The sequence below is a fragment of the Heterodontus francisci genome, chromosome 41 (assembly GCF_036365525.1).
Source record: "Heterodontus francisci isolate sHetFra1 chromosome 41, sHetFra1.hap1, whole genome shotgun sequence".
In the NCBI taxonomy this organism is placed as follows: domain Eukaryota; kingdom Metazoa; phylum Chordata; class Chondrichthyes; order Heterodontiformes; family Heterodontidae; genus Heterodontus; species Heterodontus francisci.
Window position 1 is genome coordinate 13,822,569 of NC_090411.1, and position 27,696 is coordinate 13,850,264.

The 27,696-nt window shown below is 47.0% G+C and overlaps 1 protein-coding gene across 1 annotated transcript in view; it reads left to right on the forward strand.

The window, feature by feature from the left end:
- The window catches only part of c41h22orf23 (chromosome 41 C22orf23 homolog), a 100,939-nt gene that overhangs the window by 40,381 nt on the left and 32,862 nt on the right, over window positions 1–27,696 (forward strand). The window contains exon 2 of the mRNA XM_068019962.1: window positions 7,022–7,084. Within this exon, the coding sequence (XP_067876063.1) occupies window positions 7,022–7,084 (63 nt within the window). The remainder of the gene's footprint in view (window positions 1–7,021; window positions 7,085–27,696) is intronic.

The following is a 27,696-nucleotide window of genomic DNA, read 5'->3' on the forward strand; positions in this document are numbered from 1 at the left end:
AACACAGTGAGAGAGGAGCACAGAGAGAGACATACAGTCAGAGAGAGAGGAAGACAGTGAGAGAGACATCCAGTCAGAGAGAGAGAAACACTGTGAGAGAGGAGCACAGAGAGAGAGGAAGACAGTGAGAGAGCCAGACAGACAGAGAGAGAGGAACACAGAGTGACACACAGAGAGAGAGGAACACACAGAGAGAAACAGAGAGTGAGAGGAACAGCGAAAGAGGGACACTGTGAGAGAGAGAGAGAAACACACAGATGGAGAAACACACAGATGGAGAAACACACAGATGGAGAAACACACAGATGGAGAAACACAGTGAGAGAAACACAGTGAGTGAGAGGAACACCGTGAGAGAGAGAACCAGAGGGAGTGAAACAGTGAGAAGAACAGTGAGAGACACACACAGAGGAACAGAGAGTGAGAGAGGAACACAGTGAGAGAGCAACACAGTAAGAGAGGAACAGAGAGAGAGAGACATACACAGTGAGAGAGAAACACAGTGGGAGAGGGACACAGAGAGTGAGAAAAATACACAGAGGGAAACAGATGGAGACACACACAGTGAGAGAGAGAGAGGAACACAATGAGAGAGACACACAGAGAGGAATAGAGTGAGAGAGCAACACAGTAAGAGAAGCACACAGTGAGAGAGAGAAACAGAGTGAGAAAGGAACACAGAGAGAGGCACACAGAGCGACAGGAACACAGTGAGAAAGCCAGACAGAGAGAGAGAGAAACACAGTGAGACAGAATCAGAGTGATGGAGGAACACAGAGAGGAACACAGAGAGGAACACAGAGAGGAACACAGAGAGGGAGACAGTGAGAGAGCAACACAGTAAGAGAGGAACAGAGAGAGTGGCACACAGTGAGAGAAGAACACAGAAAGAAACACAGAGAGAGAAAAATACACAAAGAGAAAAACACAGAGGGAAACAGAGAGAGAAAGACACTGAGCGAGAGAGGAACACAGAGAGAACCAGAGAGAGAGAGGGACACAGTGAGAGACACAGAGAGAGGGGAACAGAGAGCGCGAGAGAGAAACAGAGTGAGAGAGGAGCACAGAGAGACAGGAACACAGTGAGAGAGACACACGGTGAGAGAGAGAGAGAATTAGAGTGATGGAGGAACAGAGAGAGAGAGAAACACAGTGTGAGAGAGAAATAGAGCGAGAAAGGCACACAGAGAGAGAGGAACATGGTGAGAGAGCCAGACAGAGAGAGAGAGGAGCACAGTGAGTGAGAGGAACACAGAGAGGATCAGAGAGAGAGAGAGAGAGACACTGTGAGACAGAGAGAAACACACAGAGAGAGACAAAGAGAGAGAGGAACACTGGGAGAGAGAAGCACAAAGAGAAACACTCAGAGAGAGAGAGGAACACAGAGTGAGAAAAACACAGAGAAAAATACACAGATACACAAAGAGAGAAAAACACAGAGGGAAACAGAGTTGGAGAGACACACAGTGAGAGAGGGAGGAACAGAGAGAGAGAGAAACACAGAGCGAGAGGAAAACAGAGAGACACACAGTGAGAGGAACAGAGTGAGAGAGACACACAGTGTGAGAGAGAATCAGAGTGATGGAGGAACACAGTGAGAGATAGGGAATCAGAGTGATGGAGACACAGTGAGAGAGAGGAACATAGACAGAAGCACAGAGAGAGAGGAACAGAGAGAGAGAGAGAAACACTGAGAGAGGAACACAGTGTGAGAGGGAGAAACGGAGTGAGACAGGAACATAGAGAGAGAGAGAGGAACACAGTGAGACAGAGAGAAAAACAGAGCGAGAGAGGAACACAGAGTGAGAATAACACCGTGAGAGAAAAAGACAGAGAGAAAGGAGAATAGTGAAAGAGAGAGGAACACACTGAGAGAGAGCCACACAATGAGAGAGACTAAGAGAGGGGGAGAGGAATACAGTGAGAGAGAGGAACACAATGAGAGAGGAACACAGTGAGAGAGACTAAGAGAGAGGGAGAGGAAGAGAGAGAGGAACACGGTGAGAGAGACTAAGAGAGAGGGAGAGGAAGAGAGAGGACCTCAATCAGAGAGGCACACAGTGACAGAGACACTGAGAGAGGAACACGAGAGAGAGCGAGGAACTCAGTGAGAGAGAGAGACACACAGGTAGAGGAACACAGACAGAGAAAAACACAGTGAAAAAGCCACACAAGGAGAGCAACACAGTATTACGACCAGGTGAGAAAGAGGTCTAGGGTTCCCTTTCAGCCTTCACCTGGTCTTACTGTATCATGGTTTTATTTTTAAACGCACTGTTTTTAGCTCCCCCTTGGTGAATCCTTGTTCACTGCTTTCCAATTATAAGGCAAAAGAATGAGCACAAACAGGCGTTCTTAGGTTTAAAGAAGAAAGGTGAAATTTATTAAAACTTAAACTTAAACTCTAATTCGGTTAACCTGCGGGTTCACGATGTGCCCACGCTAGCATGCATACGCAATACACACATGCAGATAGGGTCAGAAAAGAGCAGAAGGAAAAAAAAAAGGAAAGGTTTGAGGCAATATCTGAAGTGTTTGTTACGGTTCTTCGAGCTCACTGTAGAGTCCTTTTGTAGGTTGATCTTGCTTTTTGTTGGGGTCCAGTATTCTTCTTAAACTTTGTTCACTGTAGGAGACGTTTCTCTCTTGGGGTTCATGTGTCTTCAGTGAGTTTTTGGAGTTCCGTGAGATGGAAATGGGAGCAGACAGGAGAGGCTGCGGCGAGCCAGCCAGGAGAGATCTTTTCAGTCCAGGAGCCGAAACCGTTCTGTTTTCAAACACTGTTTCTTCAATTTAAAACTCTCGGTTCAAAACTCTGCAACAGCCAGTTAGTTATGTGACTAAACTGGTCTGACCACGTCTGTTCTGTGTATTGGGAGCAGGGACTGGTTCCTTTGTTCCAACACGGTCTGCTAGTAGGCAAAAATGTCTTTCCGGCTAGGGGACTGGCAATTCCTTGTAATAGGCCGTCTTTTCTTCCCAGCAACAATTTGAAGTTTAATGTCCATGTGGCAAAATTAATGTGCCTCATTCTTGGCAGGTGGGGGTCTGCATGGCAACAGAGAGCGAGACACAGTGAGAGAGGAACACAGACGGGAGTGGAACACAGTGAGTGAGAGAGAGCAACACAGTGAGAGATGAACAGAGAAAGAGGAACAGAGAGTGAGAGACCCATACAGTGAAAGAGGCACACACTGAGAGAGCATCACAGTAAGAGATGAACAGAGAGAAAGAGGAACGCAGTGAGAGAGGAACACAGTGAGAGCGGAACGGAGAGAGTGAGGGAGCCACACAGTGAGAGAGGAACACCTAGAGAGAGCCAGACAGAGAGGGAGAGGCACACAGAGAGGGAGAGGCACACAGAGAGGGAGAGGCACACAGAGAGGGAGAGGCACACAGAGAGGGAGGGAGCAACACAGAGAGGGAGGGAGCAACACAGAGAGGGAGGGAGCAACACAGAGAGGGAGGGAGCAACACAGTGAGAGAGGGAGCAACACAGTGAGAGAGGGAGCAACACAGTGAGAGAGGGAGCAACACAGTGAGAGAGGAACACAGAGAGAGGCACAGAGAGAGAGATAAACTTAGTGAGAGAGCCAGACAGGGAGAGAAGGGAACACGGTGAGAGAGCAACACAGTCCGAGGAACACAGTGAAAGAGGCGAACACAGAGAGAGGCACACAGTGAGAGAGAAGCAGCGTGAGAGAGACACACAGTGAAAGAGGAACACAGTGTTAGAGCATGGCTACCGGACCCGAACCCGACAGACCCGATGACATGTGTCGGGTTCGGGTCGGGTCAGGTCTCTCTTCCGGGTCCGGCATTCGGGGTCGGGCCGGGTCGGACACAGTGCTGCCTTTTGTTCAGGGAGGAAAAGGGAAGTAAGCTGATCAACGAGGTCTTCAATCAAACAGTACTGCAGATCTGTAGAATCCTGATCACCATCCAATGAATCCGGTCACAAACTAAAGTGCTTGTTTGTGAAAGTTGAGGAGTGGGGGGGGGGGGGGGGGTGGGTGGTGGGTGGGTGCATGCATTTGGTGATGAGATCAAGCTCCGATTTCCAACTCCATCTGCATGATTCTGCAAGAATAGCCTGCTGACGGAACGGAGGATCCTAGATAGAGCACAAACTCTTTGATATATTTAGCTTCATTCCGGTAGTCGGGTCGGGTCGTGCACAGGAAAAAATCAAAGGACTCGAGCCCGTGTTGGGTTCGGGTTTGTTGTGGTTGGGTTTCAATTGCATACCCGAGCACGCCTTTACACAGTGTTACGGCCAGGTGAGAAAGAGATCCAGGGGTTCCCTTTCATCCTTCACCTGGTCTTACTGTATCATCGTTTTATTTTTAAACACACTGTTTTTAGCTGCCCCTTGGTGAATCCTTCTTCACTGCTTTCCAATTATAAGGTAAAGAAATGAGCACAAACAGGCTTTTTTTAGGTTTAAAGAAGAAAGGTTAAATTTATTAAAACTTAAACTCTAATTCAGTTAACAGCTGCAGATACACAACATGCCCACGCTAGCATGAACACACAATACACACATGCAGATAGCGTCAGAAACGAGCAGAAAAAAAAAATAAATGGAAAGGTTTGAGGCAATATCTGAAGAGTTTGTTACGGTTCTTCGAGCTCATTGTCGAGTCCTTTTGTAAGTTGATCTTGCTTTTCGTTGGGGCCCAGTATTCTTCTTAAACCTTGTTCACTGTAGGAGACTTTTCTCTCTTGGGGTTCATGTGTCTTCAGTGAGTTTTTGGAGTTCCGTGAGATGGAAATGGGAGCAGACAGGAGAGGCTGCGGCGAGCCAGCCAGGAGAGATCTTTTCAGTCCAATGGCCGAGAGCATTCTGTCTTCAAACACTGTTTCTCCAATTTAAAACTCAAAGTTCAAAACTCTGCAACAGCCAGTTAGTCATGTGACTTAGCTGGTCTGACCACGTCAGTTCTGTGTATTGGGAGCAGGGACTGGTTCCTTTGTTCCAACACTGTCTGCTGGTAGGCAAAAATGTCTTTCCGGCTAGGGGACTGGCAATTCCTTGTAATAGGCCGTCTTTTCTTCCCAGCAACAATTTGAAGTTTAATGTCCATGTGGCGAAATTAATGTAACTCATTCTTGTCAGGTGGGGGCCTGCAAGACAACAGTGAGAGAGAGACAGGAACACAAAGAGAGAGAGCAACACAGTGAGAGATGAACAGAAAGACAGAGAGGAACACAGTGAGAGAGAGGAACACAGTGAGAGAGCCATACAATGAGAGAGCGCCACACAGTGAGAGAGCGCCACACAGTGAAGGTTACACAGTGAGAGAGCCAGACATGGGACTAGTAAATGTTGGTGTTTAGAGCCACCTGGGTGTCCTTGTACAGGAATCACAGAAAGTTATCATGCAGGTATAGCAAAGCAGTTAGGAAGGCAAATGGCATGTTAGACTTTATTACCAAGGGTTTGGAGTGCAAGAAAAGAGAAGTCTTTGCCTAAGATCAGCCATGGTCATATTGAATGGCAGAGAAGTCTCGATGTGCCATATGGTCTACTCGTGCTCCTATTTCTTGTGTTCTTGTGTCTTGCTGCAATTGTACAGGGCTTTGGTGAGACCAAAAACTGTGCCCAGTTTTGGTCTTTGTATCTAAGGAAGGATATATTTGCCTTATCGGTAGTGCAGCAAAGATTCACTCGACTGGTACCTGTGATGAGAGAGTTATGCTATGAGGAGAGATCGAATAGAATGGGTCTGTTCTCTTTGAAGTTTAGAAGAAGGAGGTGATCTCATTGAAATCTGTAAATTTCTTAGAAAGCCAGGGTAGATGCTGAGAGGTTGTTACCCCTGGCCAGATTGCCCCTTAGTTCTAGACTTAGTCTCAGAGTAAGGGAATGGCCATTTCATAGAATCATAGAAAGTTTACAACACAGTAGGCGGCCATCCGGCCCATCGTGTCCATGCTAGCTCTCTGCAACAGCAATTCATCCACTCCCCTACCTTTTCCCCATAGCCCTGCAAATGTTTTCTTCTCAGATAATTATCCAGTTCTGTTTGAAAGCATTGATTGAATCTTCCTCCACCACAGTACATTCTAGATCCTTACCACTCACTATGTAAAAACCTTTTCCCTCCTGTCACTGTTGCTTCTTTTGCCAATCATCTTAAATTGGTGTCCTCTAGTTCTGGATCCTTCAGCAATGGGAACAGTTTCTCTCTATCTACGCTGTCCAGATCCCTCATGATTTTGAACACCTCTATCAAATCACCTCTCAAACGTCTCTTCTTCCTGAGGTGTGTTGCTCAGAATTAAACACAGTTACTCCAGGTGACTGATTAGAACTTTATATAACTGGAATACATCTGTCACAGTTTTGCCCACCCATTTAATCTATCGTTGTCCTTTTGCAACTTTCTGCTCCCATCTTCACGGTTTACTGTGCCACCTAACTTGGTGTCATCAGCAAATTTAGAAATGCGACTCTTTATTCCTTCATCCAAGTCATTTATAAAAAGAGGTGAAGAGCAGCACAGACCCCTGGGGGTTCAACTAGTCATATCTTGCCAAATGGAGAAAGAGAAACACCGGGGAAAGGGAAACAATAGAGTGGGGGGGGGGGGGGGGTGTGGAGAGAGAGAGAGGGAGACATTGACTGGGACAGGGATAAAAATTATGTTTGCGATATGACTACAAGAAATAATGCAATAAATAATCTACAGACATAATGTGCTGTATCTTTGTCTCACACACGGAGAGAGGTGATACAGAGATGGAGTCATACATAGGCAGATTGAACCACACATGTGCACAAAGAGACACAGAAAAAGTCTCAGATAGAGACAGTCAGACTCAGAGACACACAGAGACTGATGTAGAATGAGACACAGAGACAGTCACACAGAGAGAATAGCTCATATATACAGACAGGTACTATGAGAAGACACAAAGAGCTTCGCACAGGCACATTCTGCACCTCGGGCTGTGTTCCCTCTCATTGTTCCTCAGTAGCTGCTCTTACTGATTGACTTCACCTGTCTTGTTGCAGTGATGATGCAGGAATCCAAACTGAATCAGTTCCAACAGAGGCAGCTTAACAGGAGGCTTCAGGGTGAGTATATTTACCTCTAAGCTTCTCGCTCTGTATTCTGCAGTAAACAAAATCCCATGTCGTACCTTCCCTGGGAATGTTTCATGGGACAGTGTAGGGGAAAAGTTCCTCTGTATCTAACCTGTGCTGTAGCTGCCCTGGCAGTATTGATGAAACTGTCTAGCGGGAGATTTTCTATGCATCTAACTTGTACTGTACTTGCCTGGAAATATTAAATGGGACAAGTGTAGAATCATACATTAATACAGCAAAGAAGGAGGCCATTTGGCTCATTGTGCTTGGTCAGCTCATTGATACAGCTAACCAATTAATCCTATCCTCCTGCTGTCTCCTTGTAACCTGTCAAACTATTATCCTTCAAATATTTATCCAATTCCCTCTTGAAAGTTACTATTAAATCTGTTTCCACCACCCTTTCCATCAGTGCATTCCAGTTTGCAACAACTTGCTGCGTTAAAAAAAATCTTAATCTCACCCTTTGGTTATTTTGCCAATCATCTTTAAATCTGTGTAATCTTGCTACTGGCCCTTCTGGCACTCGTAACATTTTCTCCTTATTTACTCTAGCAAAACCATTCACGATTTTGAATACCACTATTGAATCTCCCACTAACCTTCTCTGCTGTAAGAACAACAACCGCAGCTTGTCCAATCTCTCCACATAACTGAAGTCCCTCGTACCTGGTACCATTATAGTAAATAATTTTTTTTAACTTTGTTTATGGGATGTGCACATCATTGGCGAGGCCAGCAGTTATTGCCCTCCCTAATTGCCCTTCAGAAGTTAGCACTGAGTCACCTTCTTGAATCGCTGCTGTCCCTGTGGTGGAGGTACACCCACAGTGCTGTTAGGAAGGGAGTTGCTGGATTTTGGCCCAGTGACAGTGAATGAACAGAGTTATAGTTCCAAATCAGGATGGTGTGTCTCTTGGAGGGGACATTACAGGTGGTGATGTTCCCATACACCTGCTTCCCTTGTTCTTCTAGGTGGTAGAGGTCACGAGTTCGAAAGATGCTGACGAAGGAGCCTTGATGAGTTGCTACAGTGCAGCTTGTAGATGGCACACCTTGCTGCCACTGTGGATCAGTGGTGGAGGGTGTGAATGCTTAAGGTGATGGATGTGGTGCCGATCAAGTGGACTGCTTTGTCCTGGATGGCATCGAGCTTCTTGAGTGTTGTTAGAGCAGCACTCATCCAAGCATGTGGGGAGTATTCTATAATGCTCCTCATTTGTGCATTGTAGATGGTGGACTGGCTTTGGGGATTTAGGAGGTGAGTTACGTGGCTCAGAATTCCTAGCCTAAGACCTGTTGTAGTCACAGTATTTATGTAGCTGGTCCAGTTACATTTCTGGTCAATGGTAACCCCCAGGATGTTGATAATGGGGGATTCAGTGATGGTAATACCATTGAATGTCAAGGAGAGATGGTTACATTCTCTCTGTTGTTGGAGATGGTCATTGCCTGGCCCCTGTGTGGCACAAATGTTACTTGTCACTTATTAGCCCAAGTCTGAATGTTGTCCAGATCTTGCTGCATGTGGGCACAGTCTGCTACATTATTTGAGGAGCAAAAATGGAACTGAACACTGTGGAATCATCAGCAAACATCCCCACTTCTGACCTTATGATGGAGGGAAGGTCGTGAAGCAGATGAAGATGGTTGGGCCTGAGACACCACCCTCACTACCCTGAGGAATTCCTGCAGCAATATCTTGGGGCTGAGTTGCTTTGCCTCCAACAACCACAACCATCTTCCTTTGTTCTAGGTATGACTCCAACCAGCAGAGAGTTTTCCCTGATTCCCATTGACTTCAGTTTTGCTAGGGCTCTTTGATGCCATACTTAGTCAAATGCTGCCTTGATGTCAAGGGCAGTCACTCCCACCTCACCTCTGGAATTCAGCTCTTTTGTCCATGTTTGGACCAAGGCTGCAATGAGATCTGGAGCTAAGTGATCCTGGCAGAACCCAAACTGAACATTGATAAGCAGTTTATTGCTGAGTAAATGCCGTTTGATAGCACTGTCAGTGGCAGCTTCCATCACTTTGCTGATGATTGAGAGTAGACTGATGAGTGGTAGTTGGCCAGATTGGATTCATCCAACTTTTTATGTACAGGATGTACCTGGGCAATTTTCCACATTGTCCACTAGATGCCAGTGTTGTAGCAGTACCGGAACAGCTTGGTTAGGGGTGTGACTAGTTCAGGAGCGCAAGTCTTCAGCAGTGCAGTCAGGATGTTATCGGGGCCCAAAGCCTTTGCTGTATCCAATGCACTCAGCCGTTTCTTGATATCAACTGGAGTGAATCAAGTTGGCTGAAGACTGGCATCTGTGATGCTGGGTCCTCAGGAGGAGGCCAAGATGGATCATCCACTTGGCACTTCTGGCTGAAGATGGTTGAAAACACTTCAGCCTTGCCTTTTGCACTGACATGCTGGACTCTGCCATCATTCAGGATGGGGATGTCCTTGGAGCCTTGTCCTCCCATTGATAAATTGACCACCGTCATTCACGATTGGATGTGACAGGACTGCACCCTCTCTTAGGCCTTGACATCTTTCCTAAAGTATGGCACCTAGAATTTGACACAATACTCCAGCTGAGGCCTAACCTGTGTTTTATAAAGGTTTAGCACAACTTGCTTGCTTTTGTACTCTACGCCTCTATTACTAAAGCCAAAGATCTCATATGCTTTTGTAAACACCTTTCTCAACTTGTCCTGCCTCCTTCAAAGACATTAACCCTCAGGTCTCTTTGTCGCTGTACCCCCTTTAAAATTGTTCCATTTAGTTCGTATTGCTTCTGCTCATTCTTCCTTACTAAAATGTATCACTTTTACATTTCTCTGTTAAATTTCATCTGCCATGTGTCTACCAATTTTTCCAATCTGTCTATATCCTCCCTAAATCTGCTACTATCTTTCTCATTGATTGCTACTTTTCTGAGTTTCCTGTCATTTGCAAACTTTGAAATTATGCCCTGTATACCCAAATCCAGGTCAATAATATATATCAAAAAAAGAGCAGTGCTCCAGTCTGAAAAACTGTTCACAACTACTCTCTGCTTTCTGTCCTTCGCCAGATTTGTAGCCATGTTGCCACTGTCCCTTTAATCTCATAGTCTTCAATTTTGCTAATAAGTATATTATGTGGTAGTTTATCAAACGCTTTTCGAAATTCCATATACACATCAGCCATGCTACTTTCATCAATTCTCTCCGTTACTTCAAAGAACTCAAACAAGTCAGTCAAACACGATTTGCCTTTAACAAATCGTAGCTGCTTTCATTTAATAGCCATACTTTTCCAAGTGGTAATTAATTTTGTTCTAGATTATTGTCTCTAAAGGATTCCTCACCGCTGATATTCGACTGACTGGCCTGTAGTTTCTGGGTTTATCCCTCTGCCCTTGTTTTGAACAGAGATGTAACATTTGCGATTCCCCAGTCCTCTGGCAACACCCCCCTATCTAAGGAGGATTGGAGATTGTGGCCAGAGCCTCCAATTTTCCTCCTTACTTCTCTCAGTAACGTAGGAAACAGCCATCTGGACTGGGTGACCTTTTTACTTTGAGAACCGCCAACCATTTAAGTATCTGCTGGAGGGAGAGAAAAAGCGGGAAACTATAGGCCAGTCAGCCTAACATCGGTCGTTGGGAAAATGCTAGAGTCCATTATTAAAGAAGAAATGGCCGGACATTTAGAAAAGCTTAACGCAATCAAACAGAGTCAACATGGTTTTGTGAAAGGGAAATCATGTTTGACAAATTTTCTAGAGTTCTTTGAGGATATAACAAGCAGAGTTGATAAAAGGGAACCAGTAGATGTAGTGTATTTGGATTTCCAGAAGACATTCGATAAGGTGCCACATAAAAGATTATGGCACAAGATAGGAGCTCACGGTATTGGGGGTAATGTATTAGCATGGATTGAGGATTGGTTAACTCACAGAAGGCAGAGAGTCAGGATATTTTTTTATATTTAGAGATACAGCACTGAAACAGGCCCTTCGGCCCACCGAGTCTGTGCCGACCAACAACCACCCATTTATACTAATCCTGCAGTAATCCCATATTCCCTACCACCTACCTACACTAGGGGCAATTTATAATGGCCAATTTACATATCAACCTGCAAGTCTTTGGCTGTGGGAGGAAACCGGAGCACCCGGCTAAAACCCATGCAGTCACAGGGAGAACTTGCAAACTCCGCACAGGCAGTACCCAGAATCGAACCCGGGTCCCTGGAGCTGTGAGGCTGCGGTGCTAACCACTGCGCCGCCTTATTAATGGGTCTTTTTCAGGTTGGGAAGACGTAACTAGTGAATGCCACAAGGATCAGTCCTCGGGCCTCAATTATTTACTATCTTATATTAATGACTTGGAGGAGGGGGCAGAGTGTAATGTATCCAAATTTGCTGACGATACAAAAATAGGTGGGATGGCATGTTGTGATGAGGATATAAGGAATCTGCAAGGGGATATAGATAGGTTGAGTGAGTGGGCAAAAACTTGGCAGATAGAGTTTAATGTAGGAAAGTGTGAGGTCATGCACTTTGGTAGGAAGAATCGAAAGGCAGACTATTATTTAAATGGAGAGAGACTCCAAAAAAGTGCAGCACAGAGAGACCTGGATGTTCTTATGCATGAAACACAAAATGTTAGCATGCAGGTGCAGCAAGTAATTAAGAAGGCAAATGGAATTTTGGCCTTTATTGCTACGGGGTTGGAGTTTAAAAATAAGGAAGTCTTGTTACAACAGTACAGGGTGTTGGTGAGGTTGCACCTGGAGTACTGTGTACAGTTTTGGTCCCCGTATTTAAGAAAGGATATACTGGCATTGGAGGCAGTTCAGAAGAGATTCACTAGACTGATTCCTGGGATGAAGGGGTTGACTTTTCAAGAAATATCGGGGAGTTGAGGATTATGAGGAGCTGGCAGGAAAGAGGAGTTGAGGTCTGGGGCATATCAGCCATATTGAATGGCAGGGCAGGCTTGAGGAGTCAAATGGCCTACTCCTGCTCCTGTTTCTTATGTTCTTATGCTCTTTATCTATTCTATCCTGTTCAATATCACTACTACCTCATCCTTTACTGCTACATTAACAGCAACCTCTTTACTGAAGACAGATGCAAAGTACTCATTTAGTAGCTCAGCCATGCCTTCCACCTCCACATGCAGATTTCTTTTTTGGAGTCTAATCAGCCCCACCCTTCCTTTGACTACTCTTTTACTATTTATATTGGGTTATAAAAGACTTTTAAGTTCCATTTTATGTTAGCCACTTCCCTATTTCCATACTCTTTCTTTGCCACTCATTCCCTTTCTCCGTACTTTTGATATTCACTTTGGTAAAGGAAGCTTTATCTAACTCGTGCTGTACCTGCCCCAGGAGTGTTTGTCTTTGGTTTCCTCCCCACCTCCAACAAACTCCGTTCACTAACCATCAACTCCATCCCTCTCCCTGGCAACTGTCTGAGTCTGAACCAGATTGTTTGCAACCTTGGGGCCATAATCTGAGTGCTAAAGTTGGGAATTTGGTGCAAGTCGGATTTCTCTGGTAAGTATTTCTCAAGCTGTAATTTAGATTAACATTTGGAATTTTACTTAGAACTTTATAACTACAGAAGAACTGCAACTATTTAAGATACCTAGTTACCAGAAACTGCCTGTAAGTGGCAGTTAACTGTCAATCAGTAGAAAGTGGTTGCCTGAATAAATGTTAATTACTGTTACAGAAAGCTGATTTAGCAGTTGTAACTTGGGTGTGAGTCATAAATTCTCTATATAAGTGATCGAGGAGTTGAGTGCTAAAGTCCGGAATTTAGTGCAGAGGGGCAAGGAAGTGTTGCCTTTTGTTTTACCACCAGTAGCTGGTGAGTGAGCTGCTTTTGTCTCCAAACTGGGAGACTGTCACTTGCTATTACTTTACTAAATTAGTTACTAGTTAACTAATCAAACAAATAAATAAGGTTAAACGGAGGTGGCAGGGAGGTGGGAGTTTATGGAATGCATTACATTCCCGGACAGCCATTTCTACAGTAAGCGTCTGCAGCTGGAGCAACTTTTGCTTGGAGTTGCTGGATTGGAGTCAGAGCTGCAGACCTTGCGGGGCATTAGGGAGGGGAAGAGTTACCTGACACTTTGTTCCAGGAAGCAGTCATATCCCTTAGGTTAAGTAGATCTTTAGAGTTGGTCAATGGTCAGGGACAGGAGGGTGTGACTGAGAGTCAGCCAGGTTTGGGGATCCAGGATATAGTGATGGAGGAGCCTCGGCCCTTGACTTTGGCTAACAGGTATGAGGTACTTACTACCTGTGTGGATGAGAACAGGAACTGCAGGGTGGGTGGGGAGACTGACCGTGGCACCATGGTACAGGATGCCATCCAAATGAGGGGAGTGAAAAGGAATGTCGTAGTGATAGGGGACAGGATAGGGAGGGGGATAAATACAGTTCTCTGCAGCTGCCCCCAGTAATTCCAAAGGTTGTGTTGCCTGCCTGGTGCCAGGTTAAAGACATCTCCTCGCAGCTGGAGACAAACTTGGAGCAGGAGGGAGGATCCAGCTTGTCATAATCCACATAGGAAGCAACAACATTGGCAGAACTAGGAATGAGGTTCCGCTGAGAGAGTTTGAGGAGTTAGGGTCCAAACTAAAAAAATAGAAGCTCAGATAATAATCTCTGGATTGTTACCTGAGCCGCATGCCAATTGGTTGGGTGGGATGGTTGTGGGGGGTGGGGGTTCCACTTTCAGCCTCTGTCAAACTTTAGTCTGGGCGGGAAGGCCGAATTGAGGCCAATTAATTCCAGTTAAGGGTCTGTTCCCACCACAGCCACAATTAGTCGTGTGGCGAGCAGTCCTGTACCTGCATGTTAGCTTTCAGTGACTCATGAACAAGAACATCCAAGGCCCTTTGAGGTTCAATACTTCCCAGCCTCTCTCAATTTAAGAAATACTCTGTATTTCTGTTTTTCCTACCAAAGTGGATAACCTCACATTTTTCCACATTGTATTCCATCTGCCAAATATTTACCCACTCACTTAGCCTCTCTAAATCTCCTTGAAGCGTCTTTGCAACCTCCTAACAGCTCACACTTCCACCTAGTTTTGTGTCAGCTGCAAACTTGGAAATATTACATTTAATCCCCACATCCAAATTATTGATATGGATTGTGAATAGCTGTGGCCCAAGCACTGATCCTTGCGGTACCCCACTAGTCACAGCCTGCCAACTTGAGAATGACCCATTTATTCCTACTCTATTTTCTCTTCGTTAACCAGTTCTCAGTCCATGCCAGTATATTCCCCCAATCCCATGTGCTGTAATTTTGTTTACTAACCTCTTGTGTGGGACCTTATCAAAAACTTATTGAAAGTCTAAATGTACCACATTCCTCAGTTTCCCCTTATCCATTCTGCTAGTTACATCTTCAAAAAACTCCAACATGTTTGTTAAGCATGATTTCCCTTTCATAAATCCAGGTTGACTCTGCCCAATCCTACCATTATTTTCACAGTGTCCTAGAACAAAGAACAAAGAAAATTACAGCACAGGAACAGGCCCTTTGGCCCTCCAAGCCTGCGCCAATCCAGATCCTCTATCTAAACATGACGCCTATTTTCTAAGGGTCTGTATCTCTTTACTTCCTGCCCATTCATGTATCTGTGTAGATACATCTTAAAAGACGCTATCGTGCCCACGTCTACCACCTCCGCTGGCAACGCGTTCCAGGCACCCACCACCCTCTGCGTAAAGAACTTTCCACGCACATCCCCCCTAAACTTTTCCCCTTTCACTTTGAACTCGTGACCCCTAGTAATTGAATCCCCCACTCTGGGGAAAAAAGCTTCTTGCTATCTAACCTGTCTATACCTCTCATGATTTTGTACAGCTCAATCAGGTCCCCCCTCAACCTCTGTCTTTCTAATGAAAATAATCCTAATCTACTCAACCTCTCTTCATAGCTAGCGCCCTCCATACCAGGCAACATCCTGGTGAACCTCCTCTGCACCCTCTCCAAAGCATCCACATCCTTTTTGTAATGTGGCGACCAGAACTGCACGCAGTATTCCAAATGTGGCCAAACCAAAGTCCAATACAACTGTAACATGACCTGCCAACTCTTGTACTCAATACTCCGTCCGATGAAGGAAAGCATGCCGTATGCCTTCTTGACCACTCTATTGACCTGCGTTGCCACCTTCAGGGAACAATGGACCTGAACACCCAAATCTCTCTGTACATCAATTTTCCCCAGGACTTTTCCATTTACTGTATAGTTCACTCTTGAATTGGATCTTCCAAAATGCATCACCTCGCATTTGCCCTGATTGAACTCCATCTGCCATTTCTCTGCCCAACTCTCCAGTCTATCTATATTCTGCTGTATTCTCTGAAAGTCCCCTTCACTATCTGCTACTCCACCAATCTTAGTGTCGTCTGCAAACTTGCTAATCAGACCACCTATACTTTCCTCCAAATCATTTATGTATATCACAAACAACAGTGGTCCCAGCACGGATCCCTGTGGAACACCACTGGTCACACGTCTCTATTTTGAGAAACTCCCTTCCATTGCTACTCTCTGTCTCCTGTTGCCCAGCCAGTTCTTTATCCATTTAGCTAGTACACCCTGGACCCCATGCGCCTTCACTTTCTGCATCAGCCTACCGTGGGGAACCTTATCAAACGCCTTACTGAAGTCAATGTATATAACATCTACAGCCCTTCCCTCATCAATCAACTTTGTCACTTCCTCAAAGAATTCTATTAAGTTGGTAAGACATGACCTTCCCTGCACAAAACCATGTTGCCTATCACTGATAAGCCCATTTTCTTCCAAATGGGAATAGATCCTATCCCTCAGTAACTTCTCCAGCAGCTTCCCTACCACTGACGTCAGGCTCACCGGTCTATAATTACCTGGATTATCCCTGCTACCCTTCTTAAACAAGGGGACAACATTAGCAATTCTCCAGTCCTCCGGGACCTCACCCGTGTTTAAGGATGCTGCAAAGATATCTGTTAAGGCCCCAGCTATTTCCTCTCTCGCTTCCCACAGTAACCTGGGATAGATCCCATCCGGACCTGGGGACTTGTCCACCTTAATGCCTTTTGTAATGTCCTGTAATCACATCCTTTATTATAGATTCTAGCATTTTCCTTACTACTGATGTTAGACTAACAGGTCTGTAGTTCCCTGTTTTCTCTCTCTCTCCTTTTTAAATAGTGGGGTTACATTGCTACCTTCCAATCTGCAGAACTTAGATTGGAGGGAAGCAAAACTGGAAACGTCTGTGGTGTGGGAACCAGGAGCAAGTATTAGAGAGGAATACCAAGGTGCATAGAATACTGGGGGAGATGGTTAACACGAGAGTAGGGAATAGTACGTTATTAGGTGGGTCAGAGTAAGGGAGAAAGTAATAAAGTCTGAATCAGGGTTAATGTGCATGTATGTTAATGCACGGAGTGTGGTTAATAAGACTGGTGAGGTCCAGGTGCAGATTGCCATGTGGAAATATGTTGTGGCGAGAATAGAGACCTGGCTCAAAGAAGGGCAGGACTGGGTGTTAAATATTCCTGGATACAAGGTGTTCAGGAAAGATAGGAAAGGGAAAAAAATGGGGAGGGGTGGTGGTATTGATTAAGGAGAGTATTGCAGTGCTGGAGAAAAAGGATGTCCCAGAGAGGTCAAGGACAGAATCTATTTGTCTAGAGCTAAGGAACAAAAATGGTGCAGTTACATTGCTCGGTGTTGTCTATAGGCCACCAGCTAGTGGGAAGGACATGGAGGAACAAATTTGGAAGGAAATTGCAGAGAGGTGCAAAAGTTATAGGGTAGTTATAATGAGGGACTTTAATTATCCAAACATAAGCTGGGATAATGGTAGTGTAAAGAGCAGTGAGGGGCAAGAGTTCCTAGAGTGTGTTCAGGAAAATTTTCTCCAACAGTATGTTGCTAGTTCAATGAGAAAGGAGGCACTGCTAGACCTGGTTCTTGGGAATGAGGTGGGCCAAGTGGATCAAGTATCAGTAGGAGAGTGTTTTGGGGATCGTGATCATTGTATCATGAGGTTTAGGCTGACTATGGAAAAGGACAAAGAGCAATCCAGGGTAAAAATATTTAACTGGGGGAAGTCCAATTTCAATGGGGTAAGAATGGAGCTGGGACGAATAAATTGGAGTCAAAGGCTGGCAGGAAAACCGGTAGATGAACAATGGGCTACCTTCAAAGGAAAGATAGTCCGGGCACAGTCACGGTATGTTCCCTCAAAGGGGAAAAGTAGGGCAAACAAATCCAGAGCTCCCTGGATGACAAAAGAGATAGAGGTTAAGATAGAGAAGAAAAAGTATGCTTATGACAGGTGCCAGGTAGAAAATACTATTGAGAACCAGGCTGAATACAGAAGGTCCAGAGGGGAAGTGAAAAAGCAAATAGGAGAAGCAAAGAGAGAGCATGAAAAGAGACTGGCAGCTGGCATGAAAGGAAATCCCAAAGTTTTCAATTGGCATATAAATAGTAAAAAGGTGGTAAAAGGAGGAGTGGGGCTGATTAGGGACCATAAATGGGATTTACACATGGAGGCAGAGGGCATTGCTGAGGTATTAAATTAATACTTTGCATCGGTCTTTACCGAGGCAGAAGATGCAACCCAGGCAATGTTGAAAGAGGAGGTAAGTCAGACACTAGAGGGGTTTCAAGGTCAGCTTTCAAGATGGCTCCTGGGCTGGAAGCTCCCTAGGAAGCTCCCTTGCTGTTCAACTCTATCCATGGCCATCTGCTCCCATCCCTAACGTTTTCTCCCCCAATCTGCCCTCTTAAACTGTTTAAATTCCCCTGGCTCTTTAAATCAGTTCATTTTAGCCCTATCTAAAAGTTAACAGTTAGTTTAGTGTATGTTACCTGGGCCCACTGCCCTCCCCCAGCCACACCTGCTCTTTGTTTTCTCAATGAAATTGATCCGGATGAAACTGACGAGAACAGCTGCCGATACTTTAATCTCCGATCCTGCTGTCTTCACAGTCCAGAGTGTCTGCAGCCACGGCATGCGGTAAGTCCATTGAGGTGAAGAAGGAGCTGCGGGACCCGAGAGAAGTCCTGTGAAAAGGTGCCCCGAACACCCCAAACATCCACGAGCGGCCCCCCCGGCCGCAACTTCAAAGCGCCCGCGGGAGATGGCTCGGAGAGCATCTGCAGCGCACTGTCGGCAATGCTGCATGCCTTTATTTAAACCACTGCAAAAAAAAAACCCTTAGCAAATGTAATCACCTCTAAGTCTGCCAAATGATGCTTCACCTCCCGAAGGACGTAGATGAGCTTTCCGGACGTCGATGGTGGGCACTGAGGAAATGGCTTATTACCTGCACCAGATTCCACCCCTTCCACCCCCCCCCACCCCCGTCCCCTTCCCTGCTCCACCCTCTCAGCTCACCCCCTCACAACCCCGTCCCAGCCCGCCCCCCCCGCACCATCTTCACCCCGCACCCCCTTCCCCTGCACCCCCCCCCCCCACCCCCTCCCTCTACCCCTCCCCCTTGCATCCCCTCCTCCCACCGGCACCATCCTACACCTGTGTAGGGGCCCCAACAACCCCACTGCCTTGTGGGCGTCTCGGGAGAGACCAAGGCTAAGGGAGTAAACCCTAACAGAAAATCCGGAGCGGAACCCCGTAGGCGGTCATGTGTCACCTTTGGCATGTTTCCGGCAGTTCCTGCAGCCATACTGGTGCCAAACGTCGTGTCCTGCACTCCTTTGGACCCCACCAGAAAGGCCGAGAGGGGGGTTTTGACGACTGGGCAACTCTCAACCTCCATAAATTTGCCCAGGCATGCGCCATGGAGAGGTCACTCCATAGTTGCCTCACAGCGACTGAAACAACACGGAAGGCAGCAGTTACGGGTTATAAGTCCAGATAAATTGGCGTAGAAACTGGGCGCCACGGGTTGCCTTTGTCGGTGGGAGAGGTCATTGCACCTCACTGGACAGCTACCGCCCGCCTCAAACCGGGCAGCCCCCGGTCAATAAGGTTCTGTCCCGCCACAGTCTGCCTGCTTCAATGGGTGCTTGGAGCTCAGGGTCATTGCCCGAAAGGTGGACTGATACACCGCACCAAACAACATGAAAAAAGGAAAGAAGGTACCAGCCCTTCGCTTTGCAAGCTGGAACGTCAGAACTATGTGTCCTGGCCTGTCGGAAGACCTTACACAAATCAACGATTCTCGGAAGACCGCCATCATTAACAACGAGCTCAGTAGACTCAATGTGGACATTGCAGCACTTCAGGAGACTCGCCTCCCCGCGAGTGGCTCTCTAGCAGAGCAAGACTACACCTTCTTCTGGCAGGGCAGGGATCCTGAAGAACCAAGACAGCATGGAGTGGGCTTCGCCATCAGAAACTCCTTGCTCAGCATGATAGAGCCTCCCTCAAATGGCTCGGAACGCATACTGTCCATCCGACTGCTCACCACCTCTGGCCCAGTACACCTACTCAGCATCTATGCTCCAACACTCTGTTCCACACCTGAAGCTAAAGACCAGTTCTATGAACAACTCCATAACATCATTAGCAGCATCCCCAACACCGAACACCTATTCCTGCTGGGGGACTTTAATGCCAGGGTTGGGGCCGACCATGACTCATGGCCCTCCTGCCTTGGGCGCTATGGCGTTGGAAGGATGAATGAGAACGGGCAGAGACTGCTTGAGTTGTGTACCTATCATAACCTCTGCATCACCAACTCGTTCTTTCACACTAAACCCTGTCACCAGGTTTCATGGAGGCACCCAAGATCACGTCGTTGGCACCAGCTAGACCTCATTGTCACAAGGCGAGCCGCCTTAAACAGTGTTCAAATCACACGCAGCTTCCACAGTGCGGACTGCGACACCGACCACTCCCTGGTGTGCAGCAAGGTTAGACTCAGACCAAAGAAGTTGCATCATTCCAAGCAGAAGGGCCACCCGCGCATCAACACGAGCAGAATTTCTCACCCACAGCTGTTACAAAAATTTCTAAATTCACTTGTAACAGCCCTTCAAAACACTCCCACAGGGGATGCTGAGACCAAGTGGGCCCACATCAGAGACGCCATCTATGAGTCAGCTTTGACCACCTACGGCAAAAGTGCGAAGAGAAATGCAGACTGGTTTCAATCTCATAATGAAGAGCTGGAACCTGTCATAGCCGCTAAGCGCATTGCACTTTTGAACTACAAGAAAGCCCCCAGCGATTTAACATCAGCAGCACTTAAAGCAGCCAGAAGTACTGCACAAAGAACAGCTAGGCGTTGCGCAAACGACTACTGGCAACACCTATGCAGCCATATTCAGCTGGCCTCAGAAACCGGAAACATCAGAGGAATGTATGATGGCATGAAGAGAGCTCTTGGGCCAACCATCAAGAAGATCACCCCCCTCAAATCTAAATCGGGGGACATAATCACTGACCAACGCAAACAGATGGACCGCTGGGTTGAGCACTACCTAGAACTGTACTCCAGGGAGAATGCTGTCACTGAGACTGCCCTCAATGCAGCCCAGCCTCTACCAGTCATGGATGAGCTGGACATACAGCCAACCAAATCGGAACTCAGTGATGCCATTGATTCCCTAGCCAGCGGAAAAGCCCCTGGGAAGGACAGCATTACCCCTGAAATAATCAAGAGTGCCAAGCCTGCTATACTCTCAGCACTACATGAACTGCTATGCCTGTGCTGGGACGAGGGAGCAGTACCCCAGGACATGCGCGATGCCAACATCATCACCCTCTATAAAAACAAAGGTGACCGCGGTGACTGCAACAACTACCGTGGAATCTCCCTGCTCAGCATAGTGGGGAAAGTCTTTGCTCGAGTCGCTCTGAACAGGCTCCAGAAGCTGGCCGAGCGCGTCTACCCTGAGGCACAGTGTGGCTTTCGTGCAGAGAGATCGACTATTGACATGCTGTTCTCCCTTCGTCAGATACAGGAGAAATGCCGTGAACAACAGATGCCCCTCTACATTGCTTTCATTGATCTCACCAAAGCCTTTGACCTCGTCAGCAGACGTGGTCTCTTCAGACTACTAGAAAAGATCGGATGTCCACCAAAGCTACTAAGTATCATCACCTCATTCCATGACAATATGAAAGGCACAATTCAACATGGTGGCTCCTCATCAGAGCCCTTTCCTATCCTGAGTGGTGTGAAACAGGGCTGTGTTCTCGCACCCACACTTTTTGGGATTTTCTTCTCCCTGCTGCTTTCACATGCGTTCAAATCCTCTGAAGAAGGAATTTTCCTCCACACAAGATCAGGGGGCAGGTTGTTCAACCTTGCCCGTCTAAGAGCGAAGTCCAAAGTACGGAAAGTCCTCATCAGAGAACTCCTCTTTGCTGACTATGTTGCTTTAACATCTCACACTGAAGAATGCCTGCAGAGTCTCATCGACAGGTTTGCGTCTGCCTGCAATGAATTTGGCCTAACCATCAGCCTCAAGAAAACGAACATCATGGGGCAGGATGTCAGAAATGCTCCATCCATCAATATTGGCGACCACGCTCTGGAAGTGGTTCAAGAGTTCACCTACCTAGGCTCAACTATCACCAGTAACCTGTCTCTAGATGCAGAAATCAACAAGCGCATGGGTAAGGCTTCCACTGCTATGTCCAGACTGGCCAAGAGAGTGTGGGAAAATGGCGCACTGACACGGAACACAAAAGTCCGTGTGTATCAGGCCTGTGTCCTCAGTACCTTGCTCTACGGCAGCGAGGCCTGGACAACGTATGCCAGCCAAGAGCGACGTCTCAATTCATTCCATCTTCGCTGCCTTCGGAGAATACTTGGCATCAGGTGGCAGGACTATATCTCCAACACAGAAGTCCTTGAAGCGGCCAACACCCCCAGCTTATACACACTACTGAGTCAGCGGCGCTTGAGATGGCTTGGCCATGTGAGCCGCATGGAAGATGGCAGGATCCCCAAAGACACATTGTACAGCGAGCTCGCCACTGGTATCAGACCCACCGGCCGTCCATGTCTCCGTTATAAAGACGTCTGCAAACGCGACATGAAATCGTGTGACATTGATCACAAGTCGTGGGAGTCAGTTGCCAGCATTCGCCAGAGCTGGCGGGCAGCCATAAAGACAGGGCTAAATTGTGGCGAGTCGAAGAGACTTAGTAGTTGGCAGGAAAAAAGACAGAGGCGCAAGGGGAGAGCCAACTGTGCAACAGCCCCAACAAACAAATTTCTCTGCAGCACCTGTGGAAGAGCCTGTCACTCCAGAATTGGCCTTTATAGCCACTCCAGGCGCTGCTTCACAAACCACTGACCACCTCCAGGCGCGTATCCATTGTCTCTCGAGATAAGGAGGCCCAAAAAGAAAGAAAAAAGAAAGAAAGAGGGGTTTAAAATTAATAAGAAGGAAGTATTAGATAGGTTGTCTGTACTTAAAATGGATAAGACATCAGGGCCAGATGAGCTGCATCCAAGGATACTGAGGGAAGTGAAGATGGAAATCAAGAGGCACTGGCCATAATTTATCAGTCTTCCTTAGACTCCGGGATGGTGCCAGAGGACTAGAGAATTGCAAACGTTACACCCTTGTTCAAAAAAGGGTGTAAAGATAAGCCCAGCCACTACAGGCCAGTCAGTTTAACTTTGGTGGTGGGAAAACTTCTAGAAAAAATAATTCGGGACAAAATCAATAGTCACATGGACAAATGCGAGTTAATTAAGGAAAGCCAGCATGGATTTCTTAAGGGAAAATCATGTTTAACAAACTTGCTGGAGTTTTTTGAGGAGGTATCAGAGAGGGTTGATGAGGGCAATACTGTTGATGTGGCGTACACGGACTTTCAAAAGGCGTTTGATACAGTGCCACACAACAAACTTGTGAGCAAACTTGTAGCTCATGGAGTAAAAGGGACGGTAGCAACGTGGATACTGAAGCCCATAGGCTGCAGGTCATCCTTGAGCAGGACACAGAGACGTGTCACCACCCTCTCTACATGCGCAATCGCCTCTGACACTGATGCTATGACATCTGATGGTATATCATGTGGGGCCTGTAGATGCACGGCAAATGTAATGGCGAACTCCCCTTGGGGGCTGCTGGTCACGACTGGGGGCCTCTACGTGGATCGCACCTGCCTGTTGATGTTACCTCTGGTGCATACGGATCTTCACGTACAGAGGATCACACAGTGTAGGATGAGTGTAATATGTTGGCATGGATTGAAGATTGGCTAACACACAGAAAGCAGAGAGTTGGGATCAATGGGTCTTTTTCAGGTTGGAAAGCCGTGACTAGTGGGGTGCCACAAGGATTGGTCCTAGGGCCTCAATTATTTACTATCTATATTAATGACTTAAAGGAAGGGACAGAGCATAGTGTATCCAAATTTGCTGATGATACAAAAATAGATGGGAAGGCATGTTGTGATGAGGACACAAAGAATCTGCAAAGGGATATAGATAGGTTAAGTGAGTGGGCAAAACTTAGCAGATGGTGTTGAATGTGGGAAAGTGAGGTAATCCACTTTGGTAGGAAGAATAAAAAGGCAAATTATTATTTAGATGGAGAAAGACTATAAAATACTGCAGTGCAGAGGGATCTGGATGTTCTTGTGCATGAAACACAAAAGGTTAGCATGCAGGTGCAGCAAGTAATTAAGAAGGCAAATGGAATTTTGGCCTTTATTGCTAGGGGGCTAGAGTTTAAAAATAGGGAAGTCTTGTTACAACTGTACAGGGTGTTGGTGAGGCCACACCTGGAGTACTGCGTACAGTTTTGGTCCCCATATTTAAGCATTGGAGGCTGATTCCTGGGATGAAGGGGTTGTCTTATCAAGAATGGCTAAACAGGTTAGGCCTTTATTCATTGGAGTTTAAAAGAATGAGAGGTGATCTTATAGAAACATATTAGATTTTAAGGGGTCTTGACAGGGTAGATGTTGAGAAGGTGTTTCCACTAGTGGGAGAATCTCGAACTAGGGGACATAGTTACAGAATAAGGGGGCACACATTTAAAACTGAGTGCGAAGGAATTTCTTCTCTGGTGGTGGTGAATCTCTGGAATGCAATGCCTCAGAGAGTTGTGGAGGCTGGGTCACTAAATGTATTTAAGGAGGAGGTAGATACATTTTTGAAATCTCGGGGAGTCGAGGGTTAGGCGGAGCAGGCCATGATCTTATTGAATGGCGGGGCAGGCTTGAGGGGCTAAATGGCCCACTCCTGCTCCTATTTCTTATGTTCTTATGCACCATACTATTTCCATGTGATAAATAAAGTTGAACCTTTCATGTATTTAAAGGTTCCTAACAGGGCAGGGATTGGTGTTGACGGGTACTTGGATAAAAGCTGTTTAGATCAGCTGCTTTCCTGGATCAACTACATGGCGTACCATGGCATTGTCCATCTTAGCCAACCTCCGAGTGGCACAGCATGACCACATCAAGATGCTACCAGCTGAATCGATTGTCCCCACCATCCATATAACCTTAATGCTGCTGCCCTTTCTGGCACCCTGCCCACATACAGGGTGCCTAGTGTGCCATTGCTCCCTCACAAATACAGAGCGTACACTGTTAATGGAGGGATGGTACACGGTACCTCCCTTCATGCCAGCACAGCTTTCCCTCCAGTAATCCCAGACACCCTCCCTTCCAGAATGCAGTGCGAGACCCCTGTGTATCACCCCACTCTCTCCTCCCTTCCAGAATGCAGACTGAGATCTCTGAATATCCCCACTCCCTCCTCCCTTCCAGAATGCAGTGTGAGACCCCTGTGTATCACCCCACTCCCTCCTCCCTTCCAGAATGCAGACTGAGATCTCTGAATATCCCCACTCCCTCCTCCCTTCCAGAATGCAGAGTGACCCCTGTGTATCCCCCCTCCCTCCTCCCTTCCAGAATGCAGTGTGAGACCCCTGTGTATCCCCACTCCCTCCTCCCTTCCAGAATGCAGTGTGAGACCCCTGTGTATCCCCCCCCTCCCTCCTCCCTTCCAGAATGCAGTGAGACCCCTGTGTATCCCCCCCCTCCCTCCTCCCTTCCAGAATGCAGTGAGACCCCTGTGTATCCCCCCCTCCCTCCTCCCTTCCAGAATGCAGTGAGACCCCTGTGTATCCCCACTCCCTCCTCCCTTCCAGAATGCAGTGTGAGAACCCTGTGTATCCCCCCTCCCTCCTCCCTTCCAGAATGCAGTGTGAGACCCCTGTGTATCCCCCCTCCCTCCTCCCTTCCAGAATGCAGACTGAGATCTCTGAATATCCCCACTCCCTCCTCCCTTCCAGAATGCAGTGTGAGACCCCTGTGTATCCCCCCTCCCTCCTCCCTTCCAGAATGCAGACTGAGATCTCTGAATATCCCCACTCCCTCCTCCCTTCCAGAATGCAGTGTGAGACCCCTGTGTATCCCCCCTCCCTCCTCCCTTCCAGAATGCAGACTGAGATCTCTGAATATCCCCACTCCCTCCTCCCTTCCAGAATGCAGTGTGAGACCCCTGTGTATCACCCCACTCCTTCCTCCCTTCCAGAATGCAGAGTGAGAACCCTGTGTATCCCCCCTCCCTCCTCCCTTCCAGAATGCAGACCGAGATCTCTGAATATCCCCACTCCCTCCTCCCTTTAAGAATGCAGAGTTAGACCCCTGAATATCTCCCCCTCCCTCCTCCCTTCAGTAATGCAGAGTGAGATCCCTGAATAACAGAACTTACCTTCGCTGGAGACAACTTCTGCCTCTGAGGACCCACCAGCTTTTCAAATCGTGAACAGAACGGCACGTGATGACTGCCCGTTCAGTGAAAAATCTGGAAGTGTCAGTGGAGAGGCGGCAGGCTGCATAATCAGCTAACATGCTAATTGTGCCGCCGCCGTATGGCCGGGAGGGTTGCACGGAGGTCCCGCTGCCTCCGGCAATATGCGGTGGGCCCTTCTCGATGTTGCGGGTCATGGCGGGCCTCTCCCCGCGATGTCAAGGAGCCGGTAAAATTCAGCCCATAGTTACAAGTGACCAAGGTTGGGAAATAAATATTCTGGGGTACGTAACATTTCAAAAAGACAAACAGAGTAGAGAAGGAGGAGGAGTAGCCTCATAGTAAAGGATGACATAAGGACAGTAGTGAGAAAGGATCTTGGTTCAGAAGATCAATATTGATGGAGATTAAGAATAAAAAGTGTCAGAAAATGCTGGTGGGAGTAGCTTATAGGTTGCCTAGCAGTAGTTATGCTGTTGGACAGAGCATTAAGCAAGAAATAATTGGAGACTGTAACAAAGGCAATGTAATGTGGGGGGAGTTTAATCTTCATATTGATTGGATAAATCAAATTGGCAAAGGTAGTCTGGAAGATGAATTTGTAGAATGCTTTTGCGACAGTTTCCTGGAACAATATGATATGGAACCAACTAGGAAAAAAGCTATTTAAATCTGGTATTGTGCATGAGGCAGGTTTAATTAGTAATCTCATAGTAAAAGATCCTCTGGGGGAAAAATTGATTATAATACAACTGAATTCCATATTAAGTTTGAAAGCGACATACTTCCAGCAGGTCTGGGCTGAACCAGTCCCACAGAGCCGAAAACAACTCAACCGGTAAGCCGTCGCTTCCGGGAGTTTTACTCGTCTCGAAGGACCTGACGGCATTTGTCAGCTCATCCAGAGTTGCAGCTTGTCCAGTCTCTCCATCATACTGTCATCTAAGACCTCCGTGATAAATGACAGGAAGGACTGGGAAGCCTTGCTGTCTGTGGGCTTCATGTCGTACAGCCCAGCATAAAAGGATTTGCTGATCCTTAGTATGTCGGACTGCGAAGACGTTACCGAGCCATCCTCTTCCTTCAGGCTGCTGATAACAGAGCTCTCTCTGTGTACCTTTTGGAAGAAGTAGCATGAGCACGTCTCATCCTGCTCAATGGAGCGAACTCTGGACCGGAAGATGATCTTGGAGGCCTCCGTAGCAAAGAGCAAGGCCTGCTGGCTCTTCACCTCTTGGAGATCCTTCTTGACCTCGACCCCCATCGACTGCAGCAGAAGCAGATTTTGCATACTTTTCTGGAGTCGGGACATTTCCCTCTGTGTCTCTCTTGCCCTCTGAACAGCTTTGAAGAAAAAGAACCTCTTGATGTTCTCCTTGATCACCTCCCACCAGTGAACTGGAGACTCAAAGAGGGGTTTCACACTTCTCCAACCTTTGTAATCCCTTTTGAGTTCCTCAATGTTCTCTGGGGTTAGCAGTGTAGCATTGAGCTTCCATGTCCCTCTGCCAACCCGCAGATCATCCTGTGAGTGACAGTCGGCCAGTAAGAGGCAATGGTCAGAAAAGAACACTGGCTTGACGTCGGTGGATCTGACCGTGACAGCACGGGACACAAATAGGAAGTTAACCCTGGAACGGGCAGACCTGTCCGATCTTGACTAGACGTATCTACGCTGCGCTCCGTCTGCAGGTTTGCTGAAGACGTCGTGCAGCTTGGCATCTTTTACTGTTGCCATTAGGAATCTAGACATAGCGTCCAGTTTGCTGTCGTCACTGCTGGATCGTCCAGCTGCATCGAAGATGCAGTTGAAGTCACCGCATAGGATGACCGGCCTGGACGTCGCCAGCAGCAGTGGGAGCTGCTGAAAGACGG